This window comes from Gymnoscopelus braueri, assembly GCF_963280865.1.
Source record: "Gymnoscopelus braueri genome assembly, chromosome: 9".
In the NCBI taxonomy this organism is placed as follows: domain Eukaryota; kingdom Metazoa; phylum Chordata; class Actinopteri; order Myctophiformes; family Myctophidae; genus Gymnoscopelus; species Gymnoscopelus braueri.
This window is the reverse complement of record NC_137610.1, coordinates 53337165-53363257: the sequence shown is the minus strand read 5'-3', so window position 1 is coordinate 53363257 and position 26093 is coordinate 53337165. Positions and strand designations below refer to the sequence as shown.

General features: G+C 42.5%; 1 protein-coding gene across 1 annotated transcript in view; it reads right to left on the bottom strand.

Moving 5' to 3' along the window:
- The window catches only part of caprin1b (cell cycle associated protein 1b), a 34453-nt gene extending 20571 nt beyond the window's left edge, over window positions 1-13882 (bottom strand). The window contains 8 exon segments of the mRNA XM_080436716.1: window positions 1433-1485; window positions 2181-2396; window positions 4912-4994; window positions 6282-6520; window positions 7986-8072; window positions 9239-9301; window positions 11772-11942; window positions 13741-13882. Of these exon segments, the coding sequence (XP_080292842.1) occupies window positions 1433-1485; window positions 2181-2396; window positions 4912-4994; window positions 6282-6520; window positions 7986-8072; window positions 9239-9301; window positions 11772-11942 (912 nt within the window). The 5' untranslated portion in view covers window positions 13741-13882.
- Window positions 13883-26093: the final 12211 nt, after the last annotated feature.

The following is a 26093-nucleotide window of genomic DNA, read 5'->3' as shown; positions in this document are numbered from 1 at the left end:
GACCCCATCAATATTGTAGCTTGGGGACCCCCTGGAATAGCCTGGTAAACCCCCCTCCCTCCGGAAATCTCATTTGCATTTCATTTCAGGAAGGAAGTGTCTGTGTGCAATATAAACACCCACACACACACACGAGTGCTCATGCTGTAAGGGAAATCTACAGTAAATGTGCAGCTTGAGTTGGACAATACATCACAACCCATGCCTTTACTTGCAAACTTTGTGTGCATACAGTGTCGAAGCATTTGTCAATCAAATTCACGCGTCTTTTGGGCGGTGTAGCCGCCCCTATAAGTGGGGTTGGGACACCTCATTAGCTGTATTGTGATTGGCTCATTAGTACACCCCTAGCTGTACTGTGATTGGCTGACTCTATTCAGCACTGTGATTGGCTAGCGAGACACATGATGACATTAATAACCTATAAATAGGATTATGCACTTCGAAAAATCATTTTTTTTTTTCAAAGTGAGCTTCCATCACTGTGATGACCACACCGCCCACTTCACACTGGGTGTGATTTTTAATATACTGTATGTGTCTCTCTGTAATTATGATGTTGACTGTTTTTTTTTGTTGTTGTTGACTGGTCTACAGGCCTGTATGGGCAATTTGGGAGCTGGGCTGGATTAGTACAGTTGACTGACAACCCCTTCAGCCAATCAGCAGTTTGATCCCCTTCAGCCAATCGGCAGCTCATTTTCCCCATCCCCGGGCAAATATGACGCAAGGGGACTTTAGAAGGGGCCATGCCGAAAATAGGTTGCTTTATTCGGATACATGCGTGTCACTGTCCGCCCCTGCCGGTTCTCTGATTTAAAAAAAAAAATCACACCCTGTGTGAAATGGGCGGTGTCTTGCTAGCAAATCACAATACTGAATGGAGTCAACCAATCATGTACAAGAAATAAATACATTTATTGAAACACTCTTTATGATGGACGAAACCATAACTTAAAAAAAACCAATTTATGTTTTTTTTTAAAGTTATGGTTTCTTATATAGGGCTATGCACATGTGTCATGTGACACTGGCCAATCACAGTCCTGAATAGACTGTGATTGGCCAATCACGGTGCAGGGTTAGGCGGGTTTTTTTTTGGCCAATCACAGCGCAGGATAATTGTACACATTTCCAAACCTCACTTATAGGGGCGGTAGGCTCTGTCATAATTAATTGACCACATATATGTTAGTTAAACAACTAAATTCTATCCAAACGATATCTTAAAAGTAAATTCCGTGCCTCAAAAAAGAAGTTTGAGAGCGTTTTAAAGTTTCAAAGCGAAAGGTTTTATAGCGGACAGACAAGATGGCGGCCCGTTCCATTTTGGTCAGCTGTTTTACCAGGCTACCCCTGGAACCCGCTCATGAACCACATGCATGTAGAAAACCAGTGAGACAAGAGAAGCAGGCAAAGACAAGCTGCTCACCTCTGTAGCTTCCACCTCAATAGGTTCCTGGTAGTCCTCTATGATCTCCACTTCTGTGGGCAGAAAACATTTTTTAACTCTCTATACCCTGAGAACGCATCTGTGTGTCATTTTTAGATTTCGTTGGGCTATTCAAAAATAGCAGATATACAAGCTCATAGCGCGGCACCGAGTGCCGCGCTATGAGCTTGTAGATCTGCTATTTTTGAAAAATCGTGAAAAATGTTGTGCAAATCTTTGAATATATATATATTTAAAGTGAGCATTTCTAGCTAAAATGTTATTGCTTCTGGGGATTCTACAAATGTCTTCTAAATCAGTTTAAAACAGTTTTCTGAAACACTTATGTTGCTATAATATTAATGTCAGTGTCAAGGAGCCCCACAACGATATGTATTTGGCTGTGGACCCCCCCATCTAAAAAAAAAAAATATTCCAGGGACCCCCAGAAGCAAAGATTTGAGTAAAAAACAATTGCTTTATAGATATATATTCAAAGATTTGCAACAAAAAAAAACACGATTTAAAAAAAAATAGCAGATCTACAAGCTCATAGCGCGGCACTCGGTGCCGCGCTATGAGCTTGTAGATCTGCTATTTTTGAATAGCCAAAAGTATAAAATATGGATAAAGTGGTTACACAGATGCGTCCCCCGGTCTTAAAGGGTTAAGTTGTATTCCTTGAAATGCGTAAAAAAGAAAAAAGCGGTGAGTGTGGTTGGTGTGAGAAGGATGAAAAAAAAGTGACCTGCGTCCACCGTCTGGTCCTCGGCCTCCGAAGACTCCACTGCCACCGGCTCCGTCGCGACGGCCACGGCCGCCACCTCTAACTCCTCCTCCTCATCGTCATCTTCCTCCTCCTCCTCCTCCTCCTCCTCCTCACACAGACCGTTGAGGTGAGGAGGAGCCTTGTCGAAGTAGCCGCTCTGCAGCACCTGCTCCAGAGTCTCTTTGAGAGCTTTGTCTACAAGGAGAGGAACACTAAGGGTTATTATTGGACTGTGGTTTTAAAGCGGAGTCATTCAATTCATCGTCAGTTGTGTTAGATGCTAAAAGTTGAATATGAGTTAAATAGAAGAAATTTAGGGGAATCATCAACACGCCTTAGGGGCTACGATCGGCATGTCAGAACAGCTCAAGGGGAACACAAGAGAAAAAAGGCTGGGGAGGGAACCACTGATCTAAAAAATAAATAACCAAATGTAGATCATGTGAAAAAAATCACACCCTGTGTGAACCCGGTGTCTTGCTAGCTAATCACAATACTGAATGGAGTCAACCAATCATGTACAAAAGATAAATACATTTATTGAAACACTCTTTATGATGGACGAAACCATAACTTGAAAAAAACAAATATTTGGTTTTTTTCAAGTTATGGTTACTTATATAGGGCTATGCACATGTGTCATGTGACACTGGCCAATCACAGTCCCGAATAGACTGTGATTGGCCAATCACAGCGCAGGATAATTGTACAAATTTCCTGGGCCCAGATCACAGCGCAGGAAAATGTAAATTTTTCCAAATCTCACTTAAAACAATTCACATCAGTGACCTTTCTGTCGTGTGTGTGTGTGTGTGTGTGTGTGTGTGTGTGTGTGTGTGTGTGTGTGTGTGTGTGTGTGTGTGTGTGTGTGTGTGTACCTAATGATACCTATAGGATCCCGCAGGGGAAGGCTTTCTCCTTCAACCAGTAGATTGCTGCTCAAGTGGTCAGACTTGAGCGCAGGAGGGAGCAGTTAGGGGTTAAGTGTCTTGCTCATGGACAGGAGGGGCAGGAATTGAACCTGGGACCTTCCGTTTCCCAGTCAGCCTCTTCACCCATTCAGCTAATGGCCGAATGGGTATTGCAGCAGGCCTTAATCAGGACATGCATGTCCTGATTAAGGCCTGGACAGGCCGAAACGTTGACGAGCAATACATTCTGGAGCTTTTTGCAACCACCAGTGTGCAGACTGTATTCTTTTTTATTACACTTTGTTTGTCTAAGCACCTGGACCAACGGATGTGCGTTAGGGGTGGGACGATATGGGTATCTCACTATACGATATCTGTGGCGATATTAGGCCCTCGATAACAATAATATCACGATATTCGATATATTGCATGAAATTTCACCAACGATATATCACGATAGTCCTTGTATTCAATTCATAAACACATAAAATAGCACCAAACAGTTCAAAATCATCATTACACAAATACAGAGTCGGAAAAACAACATATCACAGATTCTTTTTTTTTTTATATATTGATTTTTTTCCGGCAGTATATCGATTATTTATCGCAGGAGAAAGTATCGCGATATATCGCAATATATCACGATATCGATATATCGTCCCACCCCTAAGTTGTGCGTGCACTACCTTTTTCATAGGCAACATAAATAAACCTCGACTTTAATATCTTATAGGCAAGACATACAGTACAGTAGGAGAAACTCAGGCTAGATAATGTGGTCGGGTCAAAGCAGGTCAAACCCAAAGCCCCCGGGCAGCTGCCTGAAGAAAATCTCCCCCCAGTGACCAACTGAGATCTCCTGACCAGAGGAGGGGAGGGGGGGGGGGGGGGGGGGGGTGTCCTTACACTAACTGGGTCACCACCAGTATCCTTACGTGGCTCCTCCAGCCCGTAGGAAGGGCCTCTGGCACCGTGCTCTGTTCCTACTGCTGAGTCAGGCTGAAGCCCCCAGCGCTGTGAGCAGAATGCAGCAGTGTGTGTGTGTGTGTGTGTGTGTGTGTGTGTGTGTGTGTGTGTGTGTGTGTGTGTGTGTGTGCCCCATGTCAGTGGTTCTCAAACTTTTTCATATCAAAGACCCCAAAATGATATGTATTTGGCCGCGGACCCCCATCTCAAAATACGTTGTTCCAGGGACCCCCCAGAAGCAAAGATTTGAGTTACAAATGTTCCCTTTAGAAAATATATATTCAAAGATTTGCACGCATTTTCTAAATTTTTCAAAAATAGCAGATCTACAAGCTCGTAGCGCGGCACTCGGTGCCATGCTACGAGCTTGTAGATCTGCTATTTTTGAATAGCCAAAGTGTAAAATCATGCTGAGAATGCAGCCTTGCACTCCTAATAACACCCAGGCCCTCATCATTTAAATCAGCAGATGCTACACAAACCCATTCACAAGGTAGGAAGAACGAGAGACGGCATAAAGAGGGGAAAGTGCGTTATCTCGTACGGTACGGGCATCGCTGCCACGGACAACCAACCAAAGGGGGGGGGGGGGGGGGGGGAATCCAACACACAACTCTCAGGGAGACGAGTGACATTTGCACAGCAAATCGACTCGTTTTCCACCCCCCACTCCCCAAGAGCCAAAAAAACATCAAGAATCTGTTCTTACAAGGAGACGTCCGACACGTTTTCCCCTCCAACCTGGCAACTAAAAGAAAACATCTCAAATATGCCCTTTTCACTTCAGCCCAACATGGAAAACAGGATTCCAGCTGGATTATTAGACTTACACGTCGTTCCAACTACAGCCTTGTCTCTGGCCTCCAGCAGGTCCCACAGATGTACGGATGCCTCCTCGTACTGCTCAGCAAGCCTGCAACGGACCAGACAAAGCACAAGTTAGGCATTTATCAAGATGCTCTAGTAGGAGCCAAAATGTATATTTTGCTTTGTTATCTTATTTTTGTTTGTTTTTTCCCATGCTTTGGTTTGATGTCCCACTTCCCACAGTAATTGACTGATTAGCTCCTGCTGAATGTCTGTTCATTACCTTTAGTTTATTTCAGGTGTGTGTCTCAGGCTGCTGGGCATTCAGTGACAGAATGGGGGTGAGCTAGGCTCAATATTATATATATAATATACCTTATTATTTTTGTATGAATAAATCACATTAACTGCTGGTTTTGTTTGGAAACGCGTCACACAGTTCCTGCCGAAGCTCAGCCTCATAGCACCTACTTCTAAATGGTTTTTTGAATGTTGGGAAGAAGTAGTTTGCTACAGTAGCTCTTCTCCAGAGTGTGAAAGCAGCACTGAGCAGAGTAAATGGCATGAACCCTAGTCAACAAACGACAGGGTAAATAGTCAAATAAGTTAAAGTGCAAAGAGAGAACAATGTGGTCCTTCAAAGTAACTAGGATACGAGGTAAACGTCACACCTAGCCGTGTCTGTCTAAAACCAGTGGTTCTCAAACCTTTTCATGTGAAGTGACACCCAAAATGATATGTATTTGGCCGTGGACCCCCATCTCAAATATTTGGTTCTAGGAACCCCCCCCCCCCAGAAGCAAAGATTTGAGTTACACATGTTCACTTAAAAAAATATACTCACAGGTTTGCACACAATTTCACGATTTGTCAAAAATAGCAGATCTACAAGTTCATAGATATGTGCTCATATATCCATACATATATATATATATATATACACACACACACACAAGCTCATATATCCATATGAGCTTGTATATCTGCTGTTTTTGAATAGCCAAAGTATAAAAGGTTAAAACTATTGTGATGCTATATTAACACATTTTGCTGGGGACCCCCTGGAGCCCCTGGAGCCCCCCCCAAAAATGCCCATCAAAAATGACTGATAACAAGTTTTTTTTACCGTGTTTGGCACCCGATGTGTTAAGAAAGGACTGAAGACCTACCTTTTTAACAAAGCATTTTTTAAAGCTCTCTAGGCTTTATAGCCTCATGTTTTTAATGTGTTTCTGCTTTCTTGATATTTTATAGTGGTGTGATGGTTTTTATGTTGTTTATTGTAGCACTTTGAGATTTACCCAAATATAAAGTGCATTATAAATAAAATCCATTATTATTACAACCGGGCAAGTGTTAAATCCCACACAGACAGCATGGTTTTCAGACCAACCTGACGTTCTGGTCTCGGTCGGGTCCCACCAGCTTGTAGAAGTCGTCCAGAGCGGTGAGGTCTGCGTCGGAGAGCAGCGGCGACCCCCCGGCCCCCTGCCTCAGCTCCTGCCGCACGCCGTCGTCTCCCAGGCGGTCCAGGACGTACTGCAGCTCCAGCACCGACTTCAACCTCTTCTGTTCCCCCTCGTCCTTCTTCAGCTGCTCTCGCCGCGCAGTCTTCTTCTGCGCCTTCTGCATCTGGTGCCGACAAACACAAAGTAGCGTTACAGTACAGTACATTTACTTAAAGGGCAAGACCACTTTGGTAGAGGTTTGGGTTGTGTATTTACCTTGCCATGATGTAACTCCAAAGGTGGGCAAGAAATCAAAAATAATTGCTCCATTGATTAGAAATTGATAATTCAAAATATGCTCCTCATTGACTTACATTGTACGGTAAAACAGCTCTCAAAGTCACTCTTTTAGCACAAAAACGAAAGCAAACAAAGTTGATTCAGACAATATAGAGCATCACCAAACCCAGTACTATTTTTTTTTTTAATGAAAATGTCAACTTCCTGTTGATTTTGCCATTTCTAATAAGTAGAAAACCCGGACTGGATCCGCGGATCCGGATCCAGATCTTCAAATAGTAAAATCAACAGGAAGTTGACATTTTTATTTAAAAAAAAAACAGTACTGGGTTTGGTGATGATCTATATTGTCTGAATCGACTTTGTTTGGGTTCATTTACGTGCTAAAAGATCGACTTTGAGAGCTGTTTTACCGTACAATGTAAGTCAATGAGGAGCATATTTTGAATTATCAATTTCTAATCAATGGAGCAATTATTTTTGATTTCTTGCCCACCTTTGGAGTTACATCATGGCAAGGTAACTACACAACCCAAACCTCTACCAAAGTGGTCTTACCCTTTAAGTACTGTACTTAACTCATTGGCTCTGGCACTGTAGTCAGGGGATATTAAAAAAATCTTGGAATAAATTCCTTACCAAAAAAAAATCTTCACCAATGTGTTTGTAAAGGTGTCTAGTAACACATCTCACAAAGACTGAAATGCAGTTTCCCTAGGAGAATTTGTGACAGCTGCTGAAAGTTGGGGTACCCACCATTTCCCTGCATTTTCATGCAGGGAAAAGAAAATCAATTTTTAATTCTGTTTTAAGTAGCATGTGAGGGGTCAAACTAGGGTGTTTTTATGATTCTGAATCCATTGCAAGCATTTGTTTCGCACCAAAACCACTCCTTGGGCTAAAAACGGCCATAGCCATCCTTTTCCAGGTATACTTTTTGTGTAAAAAGCCCATTGAGATTGGGCTGTTTAGGTATAAAACGCGTCACATCGCGACGCGTTGTGAGCTTGTAGATCGGCTATTTTCAAACATTTTAGTACTTTTACTTTTGGTACTATAAGTATATTTTGATGCTAATACTTTTGTACTTTTACTCAAGTAACATTTTGAACACAGGCCTTTTACTTGTAACGGAGTAGGCTACTTCTACATTGTGGTATTGATACTTTTACTTAAGTAAAAAAATGTCAGTACTTTTTCCACCACTGAAGCTGACAAACATCACATCACCATCAATCACAACACCTTCTTGATTATTTGAATAATTGAGAAAGTAATAGATAGAATATAATCCCTAAAAACATAATGGATAGTTGCAGCTCTACAGTAGAAGTTTTGTCAGATCTTACGTCTTGTCCCAACACGTGAAAGTTCTTCTGCAGTTCTCTGGCGAACTCCAGGTTATGGGTGATCTCCTGGAATTTGGTCAGCGCCTCCTGCAGGGAAACGAGAGAGAAAAGTGAGTCCAACACATGCGGTTTGTAATGTTAAAGATGCAGTGCAGTGACATTTTATTTTGAAGATTCAGTCTGAAACGTCGTCTCAACCGACTCTCAACCAATCAGAAGGTCCCATCCCTTCAGGCTATGGGACGTTGGAATCTCAATCACTTCAGCCGTGCGCAACACGGCTAGTGTTTGTTTACAAGTGAGAGAGAGAGACGGCCAGTTAAGCACATTTGCTACTACGTGGCTTATTTCTAACCTAGAATGTTTTCAGATACATATCTTAAGTGTGCAGATTAAGTTTAAAATGAGTAATACACCGTCTGGGCGTCATCTTGAATGAGATTCAAAACGGAGTAGCTCTGTAATTAAAATCAGCCGTGTTTGAAGAACGTGCAGCTATGGGAATCAAACAGGTGCATGTAATCAAGATTCATTTATATTCATGAAAGCTGCGTTATGTCATCACGCAGCACGTTTTCCTTTACAGGAAGTCATTAAGATTGGCTTTTAACACATTTACCGCCGGGCCCGTAGTTCTACGGGCCGTTAAATCCAACGGTTAAGCGCCGATCCCGTAGCCTACGGGCTGTGGTGCTTTTTCCTTTTTTTCGAATTTCTTTTTTTTTTCTAGGGGGACCATTTTCAGTGTAACACCACCCGATGTCGACCGGAAGTGCGATCACGTTTTTTGTTTCCCGTCTGTCTCCATTCTAAGTCGTACACACAAACCCCTGTAAAAGCCCCTGTAAACATGTAGTTTTTCATCCTCGCATTTCCCATGTTAACATAAACGATCAGAACTCAAACATGGCGGCTCCGTTTGACACGTGGTTTGGACTGGTAGACGCAGGGAGATGTCCGCGATGTTTACAAACAGTGCACAGCTCAATCTTAAGGATTTTAACAAGATCTATGGCGACGTGAAAAAAACAAAAAACAACAATAAAACGTTGGCACTGGTGAGTACATTATGAGATTAACCTCTGGCGGTCAATGTGTTAAGGGACTTTTGATATAAAAATACACGTTTTTTTTCTATTGTTAGATATGCCCATATGATGACCACGGATATGCTCTAAAAGTGTGAAAAACATATTTTTCATTTCACTACACCTTTAAGTGCCAGTGTATGTAAAAAATCTGTGAGAACCCACCAGCTGATCCTGATTGAGACCTTCCCCTTTATTCTTCTTGGCCTGATAATCATCCAGCTTGCCCTGGAACAGAGAAACAACAAAACAGAATGAAGGCCATGCATTGGCTAACATCATCATCGTCTTTAGATGGAAACATGTCACCAAAACCAGGCAGAAACACTGAAAAATAGTACCGTATATAATATATATGCAATGCAGTGATTATGAAAATCATATATGTATTATATATATATCTAACAAAATGTTTAGAATGTGTGTTTGGTAGATTAATGTCTGTTGTCATAATCATTTGTTAAAGGAATATGCATTTGTGGTATGAGCACCACAGCGGAGTATGTGGGGCTGAACACGTGCAGCCTGGGACCAGACCAATCTGCGATTTGGGTCTGGCACCGCTCCATAGAGAGAATCCATTTCCTGCTCCAGAAGTCTGGGGTGACCAATCAGGGCCCAGTATTCGAATATGGGAGACTGTAATTGGTAGTTGGTCTGACCAATTGCGTCGAGGGCCATTGTTTTGATCCCGCCCCTTGGGGGAAAAAAAACGTCCTCATGGAAGCACCAGACTCATATCCACACAGTGATATAGTCTGGCTACGCCAGGCTAGTACACATGACACATTTGAGGCTAGTACACATGACACATTTGTAAAATCTCTGACAATACCAAACGGCTCTGCTGTTGCTACCGACTCTTGACTTGGTGTTTGGCCGATAGATTGACTAGAAGTCAAGTCTCTCAGTAACCAGGCAGAAACAAGACATATTGGCAATTTTACAATTTAACACATTGGGTGCCAGAGGTTTATTAAAATATTATACTTTGAGTGCCAGGACTTTTTAAACATTTTGAACCTTTTTCAAGTAGTCACAAAATATTTTCAGTGATCACCGTCCTCACGGTGATCCCCTCATTACACACATACAGGTCTCGTACAATCGGGGGGAAAAAATTTAAAACATTCGGAAATCCATTCCATAGTTGCAGCCAGTTGAAAATAGTTAAATTAACATTGTAAAAAAAAAAAAGTGCACAGGAGCCGAGATACAGGTTTTTGAAGTCATAAGTTAACCAGGAGGTGGATTGGAGTCTAAATCTTGTAGGAGTGATATTTCCTGTTGCTGTGAATACGGTTGTGGCACTCAACGTTAGTATGCGCAAAACCGTATATATACGGTTTTGGCACCCAATGTGTTAACATGATCTACCAAACACAAATATCTTTTTTTTTTTTTTTTTTTTTTTATCCCACGATTTTGTAACCCCATTTTTTACACCCAGTGCCAATTATCTATGTAATCCTGGGCGCTACCTTCCCTCTGCCAACCTAGGGAGGCCAGGGCCGAGCTCATGCCTCCTTCAATGCATGAGAGCCGTCTGACCTTCTTGTCACCTGACAGGGGAGAGTTTCCCTGGTAGGACGTAGCGCGTGGAAGGAACACGTTATTCCAACCAGTTCCTTTCCCCTCCATCAGGCGCCCTGGCTGACCAGGGGGAGGCAGTATAGTGACCAGGATTACTGCATGTTTTTGTGAGGGTACCTACCCTCCACACAGAAAGGCCCTTTCGCCAACCCCACCTAGGGTATGGGCACTGATGACGCGGAGGAGAGAACACGCGGAGGAGCGCCCACAGCGTCCCCTGGGGGAAACGAACCCAGGACCTTCTAGCTGTGAGGCGACAGCACTACCGACTGTGCCACCGTGCCCCCAAACACAAATATCTTAACTTTGCGTTCAACGTTTACATACTGTACTATAACACAGTGTTATGGCTGTGTTAACCTGGCATCCCTACTGTGGCCATGTCACAGGCAAAACATTTCACGATTTATTTATTTTTGCAGATCTACAAGAAAACAACCTGTTGTGGTGCATTCACTGTGAGCTTAAAGGTCGGCAAAACAATGCTGTGCATTTCTTGAGCTAGACTGTCGTACGACGAGGTATATCAAACATGCCTTAAGCCATTGGTTTTCAACCAGTGGTCCGGGGACCACCAGTGGTCCTTGAGGGAGTACGAGGGGGTCCCCAGCGAAATGAGTTAACATAGCATCACAATCATTTTTAAGCACTTAGCTTTGGGCTATTCAAAAATAGCAGATCTACAAGCTCATAGCGCGGCACCGAGCGCCGCGCTATGAGCTTGTAGATCTGCTATTTTTGAAAAATCTCGAAAATGTGTGCATATCTTTGAATATATCTATTTTTTTAAAGACAACATTTTTTACTCAAAAGCTTTGCTTCTGGGGGGTCCCTGGCACAAAACATTTTCAAATGGGGGTCCGCAGCCAAATGGTATATAAATGTAGGGGTCCTTGGCATGAAAAAAGGTTGAAAACCCCTGCCTTAAGCCATTAAGACCTGGATGGCATCCGTGCCATTTTAGAGTTCAGCGTTGGCTATTCAAAAATAGCAGATCTGCAAGCTCAACATCTGCTATTGTTGAACATTTTAAAAACACCTCTTCAAAGTGTGAGAACTATACCGATTCAGAAGGCATTTGTGGAATGGGAGGTTTCATACTGACCTTTTTCTTCTCCATGGCGCGGAGCTTCTTCTCGACGACCCCCAGCACCTGCTTCAACACCTCCGACTGGCCCCCCAGCAGCGGACAGGGGCCCACCGCGGCCCCAGGAGCGGACCCCACATCTGGGCTGGCAGTCTGCACAGTCCTGTTCCCGTTCATCGCTGAAGGCATCTATCGGTTCAAAAGGACAGACAGACAGACAGACGATGATGATGATGATCCATCTCTGGAAACCGGGGTGGGGGGGGTCAGGCTACATGTTCAACACGTGAGATGATGTTTTGAGGGGATCTGATGTGGACCCTGGGGTTTACACAACTTTGACTGAACATGGTTTTCTAGTTTTTAACCCATTGAGACCTGAAGCCGATTCTAAATGTCTCCTAAATCTCAACAGTTTTCTGAAAAACGTATGTTTCTATATCAGTGGTGCTCAATCTTTTTCATGTCAAGGACCCCCAAAATTATATGTATTTGGCCGCGGACCCCCATCAAAATATTTTGTTCCAGGGACCCCCCAGAAGCAAAGATTTGAGTTAAAAATGTTCGCTTTAAAAATATATATATATTCAAAGATTTGCACACATTTTCACAATTTTTCAAAAATAGCAGATCTACAAGCTCGTAGCGCGGCACTCGGTGCCGCGCTATGAGCTTGTATATCTGCTATTTTTGAATAGCCAAAAGTGTAAAATAATGCTTTTTAGCTCAAATCAAAAAATGACACAGTTCAAGGTCTCAATGGGTTAAGTTACAAATACTGACTGCACTGTTATAATTATTGTGATTAATAAAGGGTGTAAATTAATCCAGATGGCTCGGCTTAGACATGAGAATTTACACACACATGTAAACAAAAGGAAGAAAATATTCCATAAATATGATTAATATGCATTTCATGCCATCTGCAGTCTCTTGATCTAAACAGGAAGCACATTGTCTGGACAGTACAGAGCATCAACGTTGTAATAACGTGTCTTTACTGTCATTATGATGCCTTTTGATTGATTGATTACTTTATTAACAGTTTGCAAAGAAAAAGCATAGAAAGTACAGTTCTATATAAAAGGATGCTAAAAGGATTAAAAACCCCAAGGCAGCACTATGGCTTGTTTCTAGCTGTAGAATTACAACTCTCGTAGACGTATTTATGATTCTGACGTTTTTCAATCTACGAGAGTTGTAGGGTTCACCCCCCATGGACACAGGGACTTTCTGCACTATGCCCCGTAGACACTCCAAACATGTACACATTGAAAATAAAGGTGCTTACCCCCAAGCCCCAAATTGTAACTCTCGCTACGGGGTAGTAGTTTAATGTAATAATCCATATCTTTCAATAAAGAAGTGTTTTAATGCCGTCTGTGGCCGATTCTGTCGGAAGTTCCCAATGGGCGGTAGTGACGCGCCCCATCTGGTGAAACCCGGAATTACACTCAATGTAAACAGGAAGTAAACGAGGGTGAAAACATGGCGTTCGGCCACAGACGGCATTAAAACACTTCTTTATTGAAATATATGGATTATTACATTAAACTACTGCCCCGTAGCGAGAGTTAACATTTGGGGCGTGGGGGTAAGCACCTTTATTTTCAATTTGTACATGTTTGGAGTGTCTACGGGGCATAGTGCAGAAAGTCCCTGTGTCCATGGGGGGGTGAACCCTACAACTCTCGTAGATTGAAAAACGTCAGAATCATAAATACGTCTACGAGAGTTGTATTCTACAGCTAATCCCGAACAGACAGAGCTAATGTTCATTTGGATTCAAACATTATTGTCCTGGATGGATGGATCATGGATGGATGGATGGGGGGGGGGGGTGTTGGTCACACACGGCCCCCGGGCAGAGCTAACTGTAGAGCGGCTACCTAACGTTAGCATACACCCCTAGACTTAGCATCCCTATGCTAATTAAACGCCGGGCTGAAACAGGCTTTTTGGTTTAAAACGGCCTCCACACGTTTACCTTGTTGTGTTTCCTATCCGCAGAGGAGAACCTGCTCTACAAATGACTCCAAATGAAGGCCGAACGGTCGTTATTTTTCTTTGTTTTGGTTTTATTGTAATGTTTGATGGTGTTCAGTCTGCTGTGGGATCCGCCCCGCCCCCTCACAGACACACTGAGACAGAGCGCGAGGCGGAGCGAGCCTTTATACAGGCCAAGGCCAGGGTTGCCAGATTTTTTGCGAGAGAAACAAGCAAGCGGGTCTATGAAAACCAGAAGCAACTCTCTTCTTTGTTTGTGTGTGCAAGTCTGCAAGACAGACAGAACACAGTCAACACACATTAAGCCAGGGGTCTTCAACAGGGGGTCCCGGGGCCCCTAGGGGGTCCTCAGAGCTACTATAGGGGGTCCGCCAAATCTTTGTGTGATAGGATTTAGTTTTTTTTACATTAACCACTTTTTTGGCAAAGAGGTATAGGAGTAGAGGGAAAAAAAGAGCAGACCAAGAAAACAAAAAAAGTATAATCTGAAACACAATTGTATACAATATTGAGGGGGTCCCTGCTTCATCTCTCTTTCGACTAGGGGGTCCTTGGCCTAAAAAGGCATTAAGCCATTAAGACCTGAGGCCGATTCTACAAATGCCTTCTAAATCAGTGGTTCTCAAACTGTTTCGTGCCAATAAGGACCCCCAAATTGATATGTATTTGGCCGCGGACCCCCATCTCTGAAAATGTTTTGTGCCAGGGACCCCCCAGAAGAGAAGATTTATGTCAACAACAAAAAAAAACATTTCCAAACATTTTCGACATTTTTCAAACATTTTCAAAATGTCACTTTGTGCCGCGCTGTGAGCTTGTAGATCTGCTAACTTATACATGGATAAAGTGGTTAGAGTGATTGTGATGCTAAATTGAATTACTTTTGCTGGGGACCCCCTGCAACCCCTTCAAGGACCCCTGGGGGTCCCCGGACCCCACTTTGAGAATCAATGCTCTCTAGGCCACATTTAAAACCTACTACAGTGTATATGTACATTGGCTATTTGAAAATAGCAGATCTTCAAGCTCACAATGCGTCGCGTCGCCACATTACAAAACAAGACCAAATAAGGAGCTATACACTTTAGAAACAAGCCAAAAAAAAACCCAACCCACAACTACCAATATGTACAAGCAATTTTACAGAAAAACAAGCCCCAAGTCGCTTATAATAAGCAGACATGGCAACGGTGCTTTTCAGCTGCCCCCGGATATGGCCGGTCAAAAAATGGTGTAAACAAATACTACATTATTAATTAAACTATTGTTTTATAACTTATAATCATGCTCTGTGTAGGTCGATAACGCATATAATTCGGGTTAATAAATGACGTGTCCCAGCAGCAAAATAAATATTTTGAAGGTATTTTTTTCAAACCGGCGCAATCGTGTCCGGTCCGTGGAAGCGAAATCTGCAAAATCATTAGCATTGATTACCAAGACTCCTTGCCAGGCAACAAGAGAACTACATCTTTTCTGCGTGTCATCATCGCGCGAGGGTGTCACAGATCTACAAGCTACCAACGCGTCGCGATGCGGCGCGTTGATAGCTTGTAGATCTGTCCCTTTTTGGCACTCGACACCCGACACCGTCGTACTACGGACTATAAATGACCCACCTGTGGGGGTAGCTTACTTTTTGGGGGGCAGCTTACTTTTTGGGGGGCAGGAGCCACCACTCTTAATAACTAGCCTTAGATCAAGACTAACTGACTATCATAGATGTATTTAATCGATTTTGACATTTTTATATCGTAAAAGTCAGACTCAATAAAATCTAAAATCTAGTCTTGCTACTTAATAACATGACATCAAATACTGAGATAATAAGTTGTGTATATTACTTGTTCATCAATACAGTATTGAAACATACCAATGATCAAATGAAACAGACAAGGCATTTCAAGATCATCATGTAATTTTGTTAGATATAGATATTTTACTCCCTTATTACTGACTCCCTACTGCCTTTTGCTCTCTTACTACTGACTCCCTACAGCCTTATGCTCCCGTATTACTGACTCCCTACACTGCCTTATGCTCCCTTATTACTGACTCCCTACTGCCTTATGCTCCCTTATTACTGACTCCCTACTGTCTTATGCTCCCTTATTACTGACTCCCTACTGCCTTATGCTCCCTTATTACTGACTCCCTACTGCCTTATGATGCCTTATCACTGACTCCCTACTGCCTTATGCTCCCTTATTACTGACTCCACACTGCCTTATGCTCCCTTATTACTGACTCCCTACTGCCTTATGCTCCCTTATTACTGACTCCCTACTGCCTTATGCTCCCTTATTACTGACTCCCTACTGCCTTATGCTCCCTTATTACTGACTCCCTATACTGCTTTACACAGCCGTATTACTTACTGCCTTATGCCATCTTATTTCATGGGACAACAAAGCCTTCCCCCCAAAAGATCTACATGTTACGTCAAGGACTTGTGCATGTGCATCTCTGGGTCAACATTAAAATGAGCAACTGGATGTTTGGAGCATGTGGTGGTGTCAATTATCTATGCAGCTGTCCAAATTATATATCAATAGAATCATTATGTTGTCTGGTCTGTGCCACACACCTCAGACAGTTGGTTCTGTTAACTTGGTAGTGCTAAGATGTTTTTACTGTTCAGATTTATTATCATTCATTCATTCATTAACTCACTCACTCACTCACTCACTCACTCACTCACTCACTCACTCACTCACAAAAGAAGCCTTTCAATTTCATTATTCAAGCACTGTTGAGGAGGGTGTGACCGTGTATTGTTGTATATTTTGTTAATTACTGATGGTGTTTCTTTTGAGTGTGATGATAATAATAATAATAACTATAAAGTACTGTTCCTGAAGAAACAGTGTCCCCTTCAAGCTATAGCCTATGGATCCAGACCATAGACCCCGTCCACTACACTGATGCCCCTTTTCCACCCAAATGGTTCTAGAAACTGGTTCCGTTCTAGATTCTTGGAACTGTGGTGCTTTCATGGAACCGGACGATAACTTGCTTGCGTTTCCACCAGTTTTCAACCCTGGTGGAAAATGGGCCTCAATCACCGTGGACTGCTTCAGTCTGATAACCTTCAAGCTGGACTAGTAGTTGTCTGTCTTATCTCCAACAGCAGGTGGCAGTAACATACAAAATATCGACATACACAAGCCAAGGATGCTCAGCATTTGTATAACATAACCCTGCTTAAACATTTTAAATGAATAATTTGTTTCTCATGATATCTGTTTTAATTATTTGAGACATTACTTTACTTCTGTCTTCTCTTTGTGCTGCCAAGGTCTGAGACTGCCTAGCCACACACACACACACACACACACACACACACACACACACACACACACACACACACACACACACACACACACACACATGGTTGCATCAGCATCTGAAGAAGGGCCACACTAACTACATAAAAGCTGTAGTCTAAATGAAGGAATGTGGGAGCAGTCTTCCTTCACACAGGGTTTGGTTTGGCAAATCCAGGAAGCAGTTAACATGGCTGCAGTGCTCTTTGATTGCACTGCTCCACTGAGAGAGTGTTTTCTTTCAGGGATAATACTGATTAGTATGGGACGGATCCATTGAGAGAGTGTTTTCTTTCTGGGATAATACTGATTATGGAATGGATCCCAGGGGTGACAGAAGCTCCTCTCTAAAACAGTGAGTCATTTCCTCCTGGCTGCCTGGCTGCTGTTTCACCTCCACAACGGTTCAGCCCTCACAGCCTTTTCTGAGCAGAGGAGGCAGGATGACAGTCTCTCTCTCCGTCACTTAAAGTGGTGGACAACATTTTTATAATCGATCGAGCTATATTGAAAGATGAAACCCTAACTCTAACCCAAAACAATATTTTAAATAGTGTTTACATGGATATGAATGCATGCAAGTCAGCTATGAGGTGGGGGGGAAGAAGAACATTTTTATTTTAGTATTAGTATTAGTATTAGTATTAGTAGTATTAGTATTAGTATTAGTATTAGTATTAGTATTAGTATTAGTATTTAGTATTTAGTATTTAGTATTGACCCGCTAACACCAAAAGTGTCAGCAGGTTTCTAACAGAATGCAAGGGTTAAGTACTTTTGAAATCATGTACTTTTGACTTTGAGTGTTTTTAAAAGCAAGTACTCTGTACTTTAACTCAAGTAAATTTAACTGAGCAACTTTCACTTGTATTTGAGTAATATTTGACCAGGAGTATGTGGTATACAGTACTTTGACTGTGGATGAGTACGTTGGTCACTTGACTGTTGTTTTAAGACACCATGTTGATCTCTATACACTCACGAGTCGCCGCCACACGGCAGCAGTGTGCAATGACTCATTTAGGTACATTTATAGATCTGTGGAGCGTTCAGAGCGAGGCCTCTGAAGCAGGAGACAATTATCACTTCACTTCAGATTAGACAGGAAGTAGCAGTTTGGCTATTGCTGTTCAACAGGAAGTGCTATCAAAGAGTCAACAGTGTGTCCAGAGCGCCCTGTTTTCAGGAAACTACAGGACAGGGCCTGCAGGCCTGCTGTGTTTACACAGCCTGTGATGGACGGCCATCTTGGTTCTGCCACTAATGAGACAGGGAGGCAGCGGTGGCCCAAAGGTTAGAGGAGCATGCTTGTAGCTGAAAGGTTCCCCGGTTCAATTCCCAGGACCGGCAGGAAAAAAAAAAAAATCTGGATGAGGAAGTGAATGACCAACACTCACCCCTACCCTCAACACCACTGAATGACCAACACTCATCCCTACCCTCAACACCACTGACGTGCCCTTGAGCAAGGCACTGAACCCCCAACTGCTCCAGTGGAGCTGTTCAGTGGCCAACAGTATCAGACTGTGGTTGTACTGGTCAGCTCCCAGTACAACAGTATCAGACTGTGGTTGTACTGGTCAGCTCCCAGTACAACAGTATCAGACTGTGGTTGTACTGGTCAGCTCCCAGTACAACAGTATCAGACTGTGGTTGTACTGGTCAGCTCCCAGTACAACAGTATCAGTCTGTGGTTGTACTGGTCAGCTCCCAGTACAACAATATAAGACTGTGGTTGTACTGGTCAGCTCCCAGTACAACAATATAAGACTGTGGTTGTACTGGTCAGCTCCCAGTACAACAATATAAGACTGTGGTTGTACTGGTCAGCTCCCAGTACAACAAGACTGTGGTTGTACTGGTCAGCTCCCAGTACAACAAGACTGTGGTTGTACTGGTCAGCTCCCAGTACAACAATATAAGACTGTGGTTGTACTAGTCAGCTCCCAGTACAACAGTATAAGTCAGTGGTTATACTGGTCAGTTCCCAGGTTTTAAAGTGCATGTGTCAGTGATTGTGAAGCAGGGCGTTGCTGAAAAGGAGCACTCGAACCTCCCCAGGATAAATAGAGATAAAAAGAAAAAGAAATGAATACGAGAAAAGATTTTGTTCTAATACATATGTATCATCAACACCGACTAGTAATCTTTTGTGTATTAGCCCAGCATGTTCATTTATTTGTTTTTCACATTTCACGTTTGCATTTCTGTTTGTGTTTGTTTGATTGATTGAATACTTTATTTGCAGGATTGTTAACAGTACAGGTACAGTCAAAGGTTATGCTAAAAGGATAACACAAAAAGACCCAGTGAGCTTGTTTCCATTGTGATCCATTGTACTCAATTCATCAGTGATACATATGATACAATACAATATATTGGTAGAAAACTCAGTAGCATCAACAGGTATGTGTACAGAGGAAGGAGTCAAGTCAAGTAAATTTTATTTATAAAGCACGTTTAAAAACGAGAATAAAATGTTACACAAAATTATAAACAAGTTATAAACAAGGAGGGGTCAGAGGATGCTACTATCAAGGTATTCAAGGAGTTAAAGGAGTAGTTCGCCCCCCCAAAAAAAATTAAATTACACACCCCATGAAGCCTTGAATTGATGGAGATTCTTTTTTTCGGTCGCATTTCTCATTTGATGACTGGAGGAGTCTCCGGAAGGAGACTCAGTATAGAGACTCAAAGAGTCTCTACTGAGTCTCCTATAGGAATGCAATGCAACAAAAGGAATGCAATGCAACAAAAACTAAACAATCTCAATGAATTCAAGTCTTCATTTGGTGTGTAATTAATAGAAAATAAGGCCTTTTTTTGGTTGAACTACTCCTTTAAACCGTATTCATTTTGAGGACAGGAATAATTTTAGTTTGGGCAGAGAGTTGAGATCTTTAATGGGTTTGGTTGGACATTACACATTGTGGGGGCAGCCTAGTAGAATGCATAGAATGTGTGCTGGTGTGGCGGGCTGTTGTTGTTATTGTTGTTGTCAGGGCCGGACTGGCCAGTGGGCCAGTGGGCCACCCCAAAAAAATAAAATAAAATAAAATATTTTGAAAAATCTTTTTGCTCCCGTTTTAGGATTATTACGGTCATTTACGGGTCGCGCGGCCCAATTATTAGTTTACCCCCCCCCCCCCGTTGGCAAAACGGACCCCCCACCCCCCCTGCTGTAATTGTGATATTAGTTTTGTTACACTACGTATAAGTCTCACTGGAGGATGCAGTGAGACAGGAGGATGCAGTGAGACAGGAGGATGCAGTGAGTCAGGAGAATGAAGTGAGACAGGAGGATGCAGTGAGACAGGAGAATGCAGTGAGACTGGAGAATGCAGTGACAGTGAGACAGGAGGATGAAGTGAGACAGGAGGATGCAGTGAGACAGGAGAATGCAGTGAGACAGGAGGATGCAGTGAGACAGGAGAATGAAGTGAGACAGGAGGATGCAGTGAGACAGGAGGATGCAGTGAGACAGGAGAATGCAGTGAGACAGGAGGATGCAGTGAGACAGGAGAATGCAGTGAGACAGGAGGATGCAGTGAGACAGGAGAATGCAGTGAGACAGGAGGATGCAGTGAGACAGGAGGATGCAGTGAGACAGGAGGATGCAGTGAGACAGGAGGATGCAGTGAGACAGGAGGATGAAGTGAGACAGGAGAATGCAGTGAGACAGGAGAATGCAGTGAGACAGGAGAATGCAGTGAGACAGGAGGATGCAGTGAGACAGGAGAATGCAGTGAGACAGGAGAATGCAGTGCGACAGGAGGATGAAGTGAGACAGGAGGATGAAGTGAGACAGGAGGATGCAGTGAGACAGGAGAAGGCAGTGAGACAGGAGGATGCAGTGCGACAGGAGGATGAAGTGAGACAGGAGGATGAAGTGAGACAGGAGGATGCAGTGAGACAGGAGAAGGCAGTGAGACAGGAGGATGCAGTGCGACAGGAGGATGAAGTGAGACAGGAGGATGAAGTGAGACAGGAGGATGCAGTGAGACAGGAGGATGCAGTGAGACAGGAGAATGTAGTGAGACAGGAGGATGCAGTGAGACAGGAGAATGCAGTGAGACAGGAGAATGCAGTGAGACAGGAGGATGCAGTGAGACAGGAGAAGGCAGTGAGACAGGAGGATGCAGTGAGACAGGAGAATGCAGTGAGACAGGAGAATGCAGTGAGACAGGAGGATGCAGTGAGACAGGAGAAGGCAGTGAGACAGGAGGATGCAGTGAGACAGGAGAATGCAGTGAGACAGGAGGACTATTTGAGTAAGACGTTTGTTTTGATCTGACTCTCATTTTCCAGACAGCCTTCAACTCTCTCCATAAAACACAGTCAAATCCTGAGGCTTGGTTTAACTCTGAGAGTGTGCAAATGGACCCTTTCGGGTCCATTTACACAATCTCAGAGTTAAACCAAGCCTCAGGATTTTGTACTGTGCCCTCTATACCAAACAGGAAGCTGAACATGAGTGACTCCATTTCCTAAAAAAGGTCGTCTACATTTTTAACCCTTTGCTCGCCAAATTCCACATCACACATGAATAGGGATGGAACCTCCATCTTTATTCTTGTGCGATGGGGAATTTGGCGAGCAAAGGGTTATAGTAAATGCTGTTATAGTGGCCTGTAATGTAATAGTCATGTTGTAACTTTATCTTTGAAAGAAATCTAAAAAATCAAGCATGTCAAACTAAAACATTGCACTTTCACTATTACTGTTGCTACTATATATGTCTATGAAATTAATTCAAGGACCGGAAACAAGCCCAAGAACGGAAACAAGCCCACTTTTTTGGCCGGACCTTTAAGACAAAAGCATTATAAATGTAACTGTGTTGTTTTACATTCTTTTGCCTAATAAAAATTTCAATCAATCAATCAAAAAAACTGAATGCTATGACGATACACTGTAGGTTTACACCTCCCTTCTGATGACATTTACAAGCCCCTCGTACACACACAAACGCACACACACGCACACACACACACACACACACACACACACACACACACACACACACGCACACACACACACACACACACGCACGTTTCAAAAGATCTTCCAAAATAAAATACAAAATTAAGATATTTGAGAAATGTTCCAAAAATAAAACTAATTCCATAAATTAAACAAACTTGTGAGAAATAAGCGGAGCTTAAGCGGTTAATTAATACTGCAGTTTTGTAATGTAAAACGTTTGTGAAACCGCAGCTTTAGGTCTAGTTGGTCCTATCACCACTGAGCCATCTGGAGACAGTCTTACACCAGGCCAGATGGGTGTCACCGTGTCACCATGGGGTGGGGGGTGGGGGTCGAGGGTAGGAAGTCAGCACATGGGTGCAGGGATGCCCCCCTCCCCCTCCCCCTCCCCCCATCTCTGCTGGCTTGTTGCACATCCTCTGCCAGCTCCACAGGAAGTAACAGACACATCTTCACTTCCATAATGAGGTTTCACTTGTGTCGTAATATCACACACTTTTTTTTTTCATTTTATTTTTTACTACTTTCAACATGGCGTCCCTATGTCATAATAGGCAGAAATGATCAGAAACGCTCCAAATGTTTCAAAAAAACAGCGAAACTAGCCAAGCACTAAGCTCGAAGCAACGCATTGTAGATTTGTAGATCTGCTATTTTCACCGCGTGACACCACCGTACGATGAAATATAAAATGGGGCTTACGTTGGTTCAAAATTGATTTACCCAAGAATGACACATTGTTGCAACGATCTGAAATATAAAGTATAAGGAACGGCGTTAATATAGGTCAGAGAAAAATCACATAATAGTGAAATGTGTTGTTAAGTTGTACGAGAAACAAAAGAGTTTGCATTTTTTATTGTACTCATGTTCAGGGGTCATCACCATGCTGGCTTATGATGGACATTTTTGTCAAAATGTATTTTTTAGACATAGAAAATGAGCGGTTAATAATATTACCAGAAACACAGACCTATATGACTAAATATAATATGGACTCCTGTGTTACAGTGTGTAGCACAGCCGCATAATGTGATTTTGATTATTATTACAAAACATACTTTACCCACTTCAGCACTATATACATTTCGGCCATTTGAAAATAGCAGATCTACAAGCTCACAATGCGTCGCGATGCGACGCATTGTGAGCTTGTAGATCGGCTATTTTCGAAAGTTTTTAATACATTTGAAAACTTGTGAAACGGGATATTCTGCATAATGAGCACTTTCAACTTTTGGTACTTTAAGTACATTTTGATACCAATACTTTTGTACTTTTACTCAAGTACATTTTGGTCTTATCAGTGCAGTCAGTGCTTTCATCGCACATTACATGAACAAAATTATAATGTTCTTATGCTAAATAAAAATCACACCCAGTGTGAAGAGAGTGGTGCCTTTGATGAGTTCATTTCATTAAGCAGCGTGTGTGTGTGTGTGTGTGTGTGTGTGTGTGTGTGTGTGTGTGTGTGTGTGTGTGTGTGTGTGTGTGTGTGTGTGTGTGTGTGTGTGTGTGTGTGTGTGTGTGTGTGTGTGTGTGCGTGCGTGTGTGTGCGCGTGTGCGTGCGTGCGTGCGTGCGTGTGTGTGTGTGTGTGTGTGCGCGTGTGTGCGCGTGCGTGTGTGCATGCCTTTAAGTGGCGCATGTGTTGCACTGTCTTGTGTTTGTGTTGAATTAGTGTAACTGGTTGCATCTTTGTGTTGCAATCAGCTGCAGCTGTTGAGGCCGTACGTGCTCATCCGGACACACAAACACACACGGTCAAATGTAGGAGTGGTTGGCACCACTCAAAAATGTATTTTTTTCCTGAATCAAATTCCTCTCCACAGGCATGGACACATGTTGCAAGGGACACATGGTGTCTGTGTATAGACGGACACGTTGGGGACCCCTAGGTCATGTTGCTCAGTTTTATGATTTGCGTACACTTTGCTTACCTTGCTCAAGGGCTTTGGGATGTGTCCAGTGACCCTGCAGCCCTGTGTCTGTAACCACAGGGTGTGTTCAGCCTACATACAGACCAGGCTGTCTAGAGGTCCTTACTGTTCATCTGGCAGAAGAACGACGTTGCTTTATCTCTGCTGTCCAGTCCAACTGCTGTCTGTCTGTCTGTCTGTCTGTCTGTCTGTCTGTCTGTCTGTCTCTCCCTCCTACAGCCAGGCTGGAGGGACTGGCAGCTGATAAGAGCGCGGCTCCTAAAAACACAGTTTGGGGAGAATAGAATGACAATAATATCATCCCAATATCATACAGAGAAGCTTTCATGAGAGCTTAAATAGAGCTATTAATAATAGGGAGACGTGCAGTGGTGGAAAAAGTACTCACATTTCTTACTTAAGTAAAAGTATCAATACTGCAATGTAGAAGTACTCTGTTAGGCCTACAAGTGAATGTCCGGAATTCAAAATTTACTTGAGTAAAAGTACAAAAGTATTGGCATCAAAATATACTTAAAGTACCAAAAGTAAAAGTACTCATTATGCAGAATGTCCCATTTCACTAGTTCAAAATGTATAATGAAAATAGCCAATCTACAAGCTCATTGTGAGCCGAAATGTATATAGGGCTGAAGTCTAAAAAGTAACTAGTGACGAAAGTTTTCAAATAATTGTAGTGGAGTAAAAGTACAATATTTACCTCTGAGATGTAGTGGAGTAGAAGTAAAAGTACTGAAAACTGGAAATACACCAGCAAAGTAAAAACACCTCAAAATTGTACTTAAGTACAGTACTTGAGTAAATGTACTTCGTTACTTTACACCACTCTCTCTCTCTCTCTCTCTCTCTCTCTCTTCTACCAGTTATGCATCAATGCTGCTGCTATCAACTCTGAACTCTGAAGACATACTAGTAAATGGGAAGTAACTAAGTATATTTACTCAATGCACTGTACTTGAGTGCAATTTAAAGGCACTTGTATTTTACTTGAGTATTTCCATTTCATCCTTCATTGTACTCCACCACATGTCAGAGGGAAGTATGTATTTTAGTTACTAGTTACTCTGCAGATTTAGATTATTAATACATATTATAAATCAACTAATGAATGATGGTGTATTAGGGTTAAAGGAGTAGTTCACCCAAAAAAATGATGCCCCCATGAAGCATTGAATTGATTGAGATTTTTTTGTTTTTGTCGAAATTTTCAAATAGCCTATAAAATTAGAGCTAAAGTGGTTAATGTATGTTTTGACTCTGAGATGTAGTGGAGTAAAAGTAAAAGTACTGAAAACTGGAAGTAGGCTATAAAGTAAAAATGCCTCAAAATTGTACTTATAAGTACGGTACTTGAGTAAATGTACTTAGGCCTAGTTACTTTACACCACTGTATTAAAGGGGTAGTTCACCCCCCAAATAACTTTTTTTCTATTGATTACTCACCCCATGGAGCCTTGAATTCATGGATATTTATTTGTTTTTGTCGCATTCCTTCCTTTATTATTTGATTATAATAAATTTAGCCCCATTGATTCCGGTAGGAGACACAAATGCATTTGTGTCTCCTACCGGAATCAATGGGGACACATTTATTATAATCAAATTATTGGCTTAGGAATGTGACAAAAACTAAAAAATATCTATGAATTCAAGGCTCCAGATGGTCAGTAATCAATAGAAAAAAAGTTATTTTGGGGGTGAACTACCCCTTTAAGGGCTGTTATCTTGAGTTGTTTCACAATAATGAATGTGGCAATTAAAGTATAGAATGACTCCAGTGTCCAGACTGTCACGACGACACAGCAATCAGTCTCCATCCATGCATGTGTGTGTGTGTGTGTGTGTGTGTGTGTGTGTGTGTGTGTGTGTGTGTGTGTGTGTGTGTGTGTGTGTGTGTGTGTGTGTGTGTGTGTGTGTGTGTGTGTGTGTGTGTGTGTGTGTGTGTGTGTGTGTGTGTGTGTGTGTGTGTGTGTGTGTGTGCATGCATGCATGCCTGTGTGTGCATGTGTGCGTGCGTGCGTGCGTGCGTGTGTGTGTGTGTGTGTGTGTGTGTGTGTGTGTGTGTGTCCAGCCAGCCATGCAG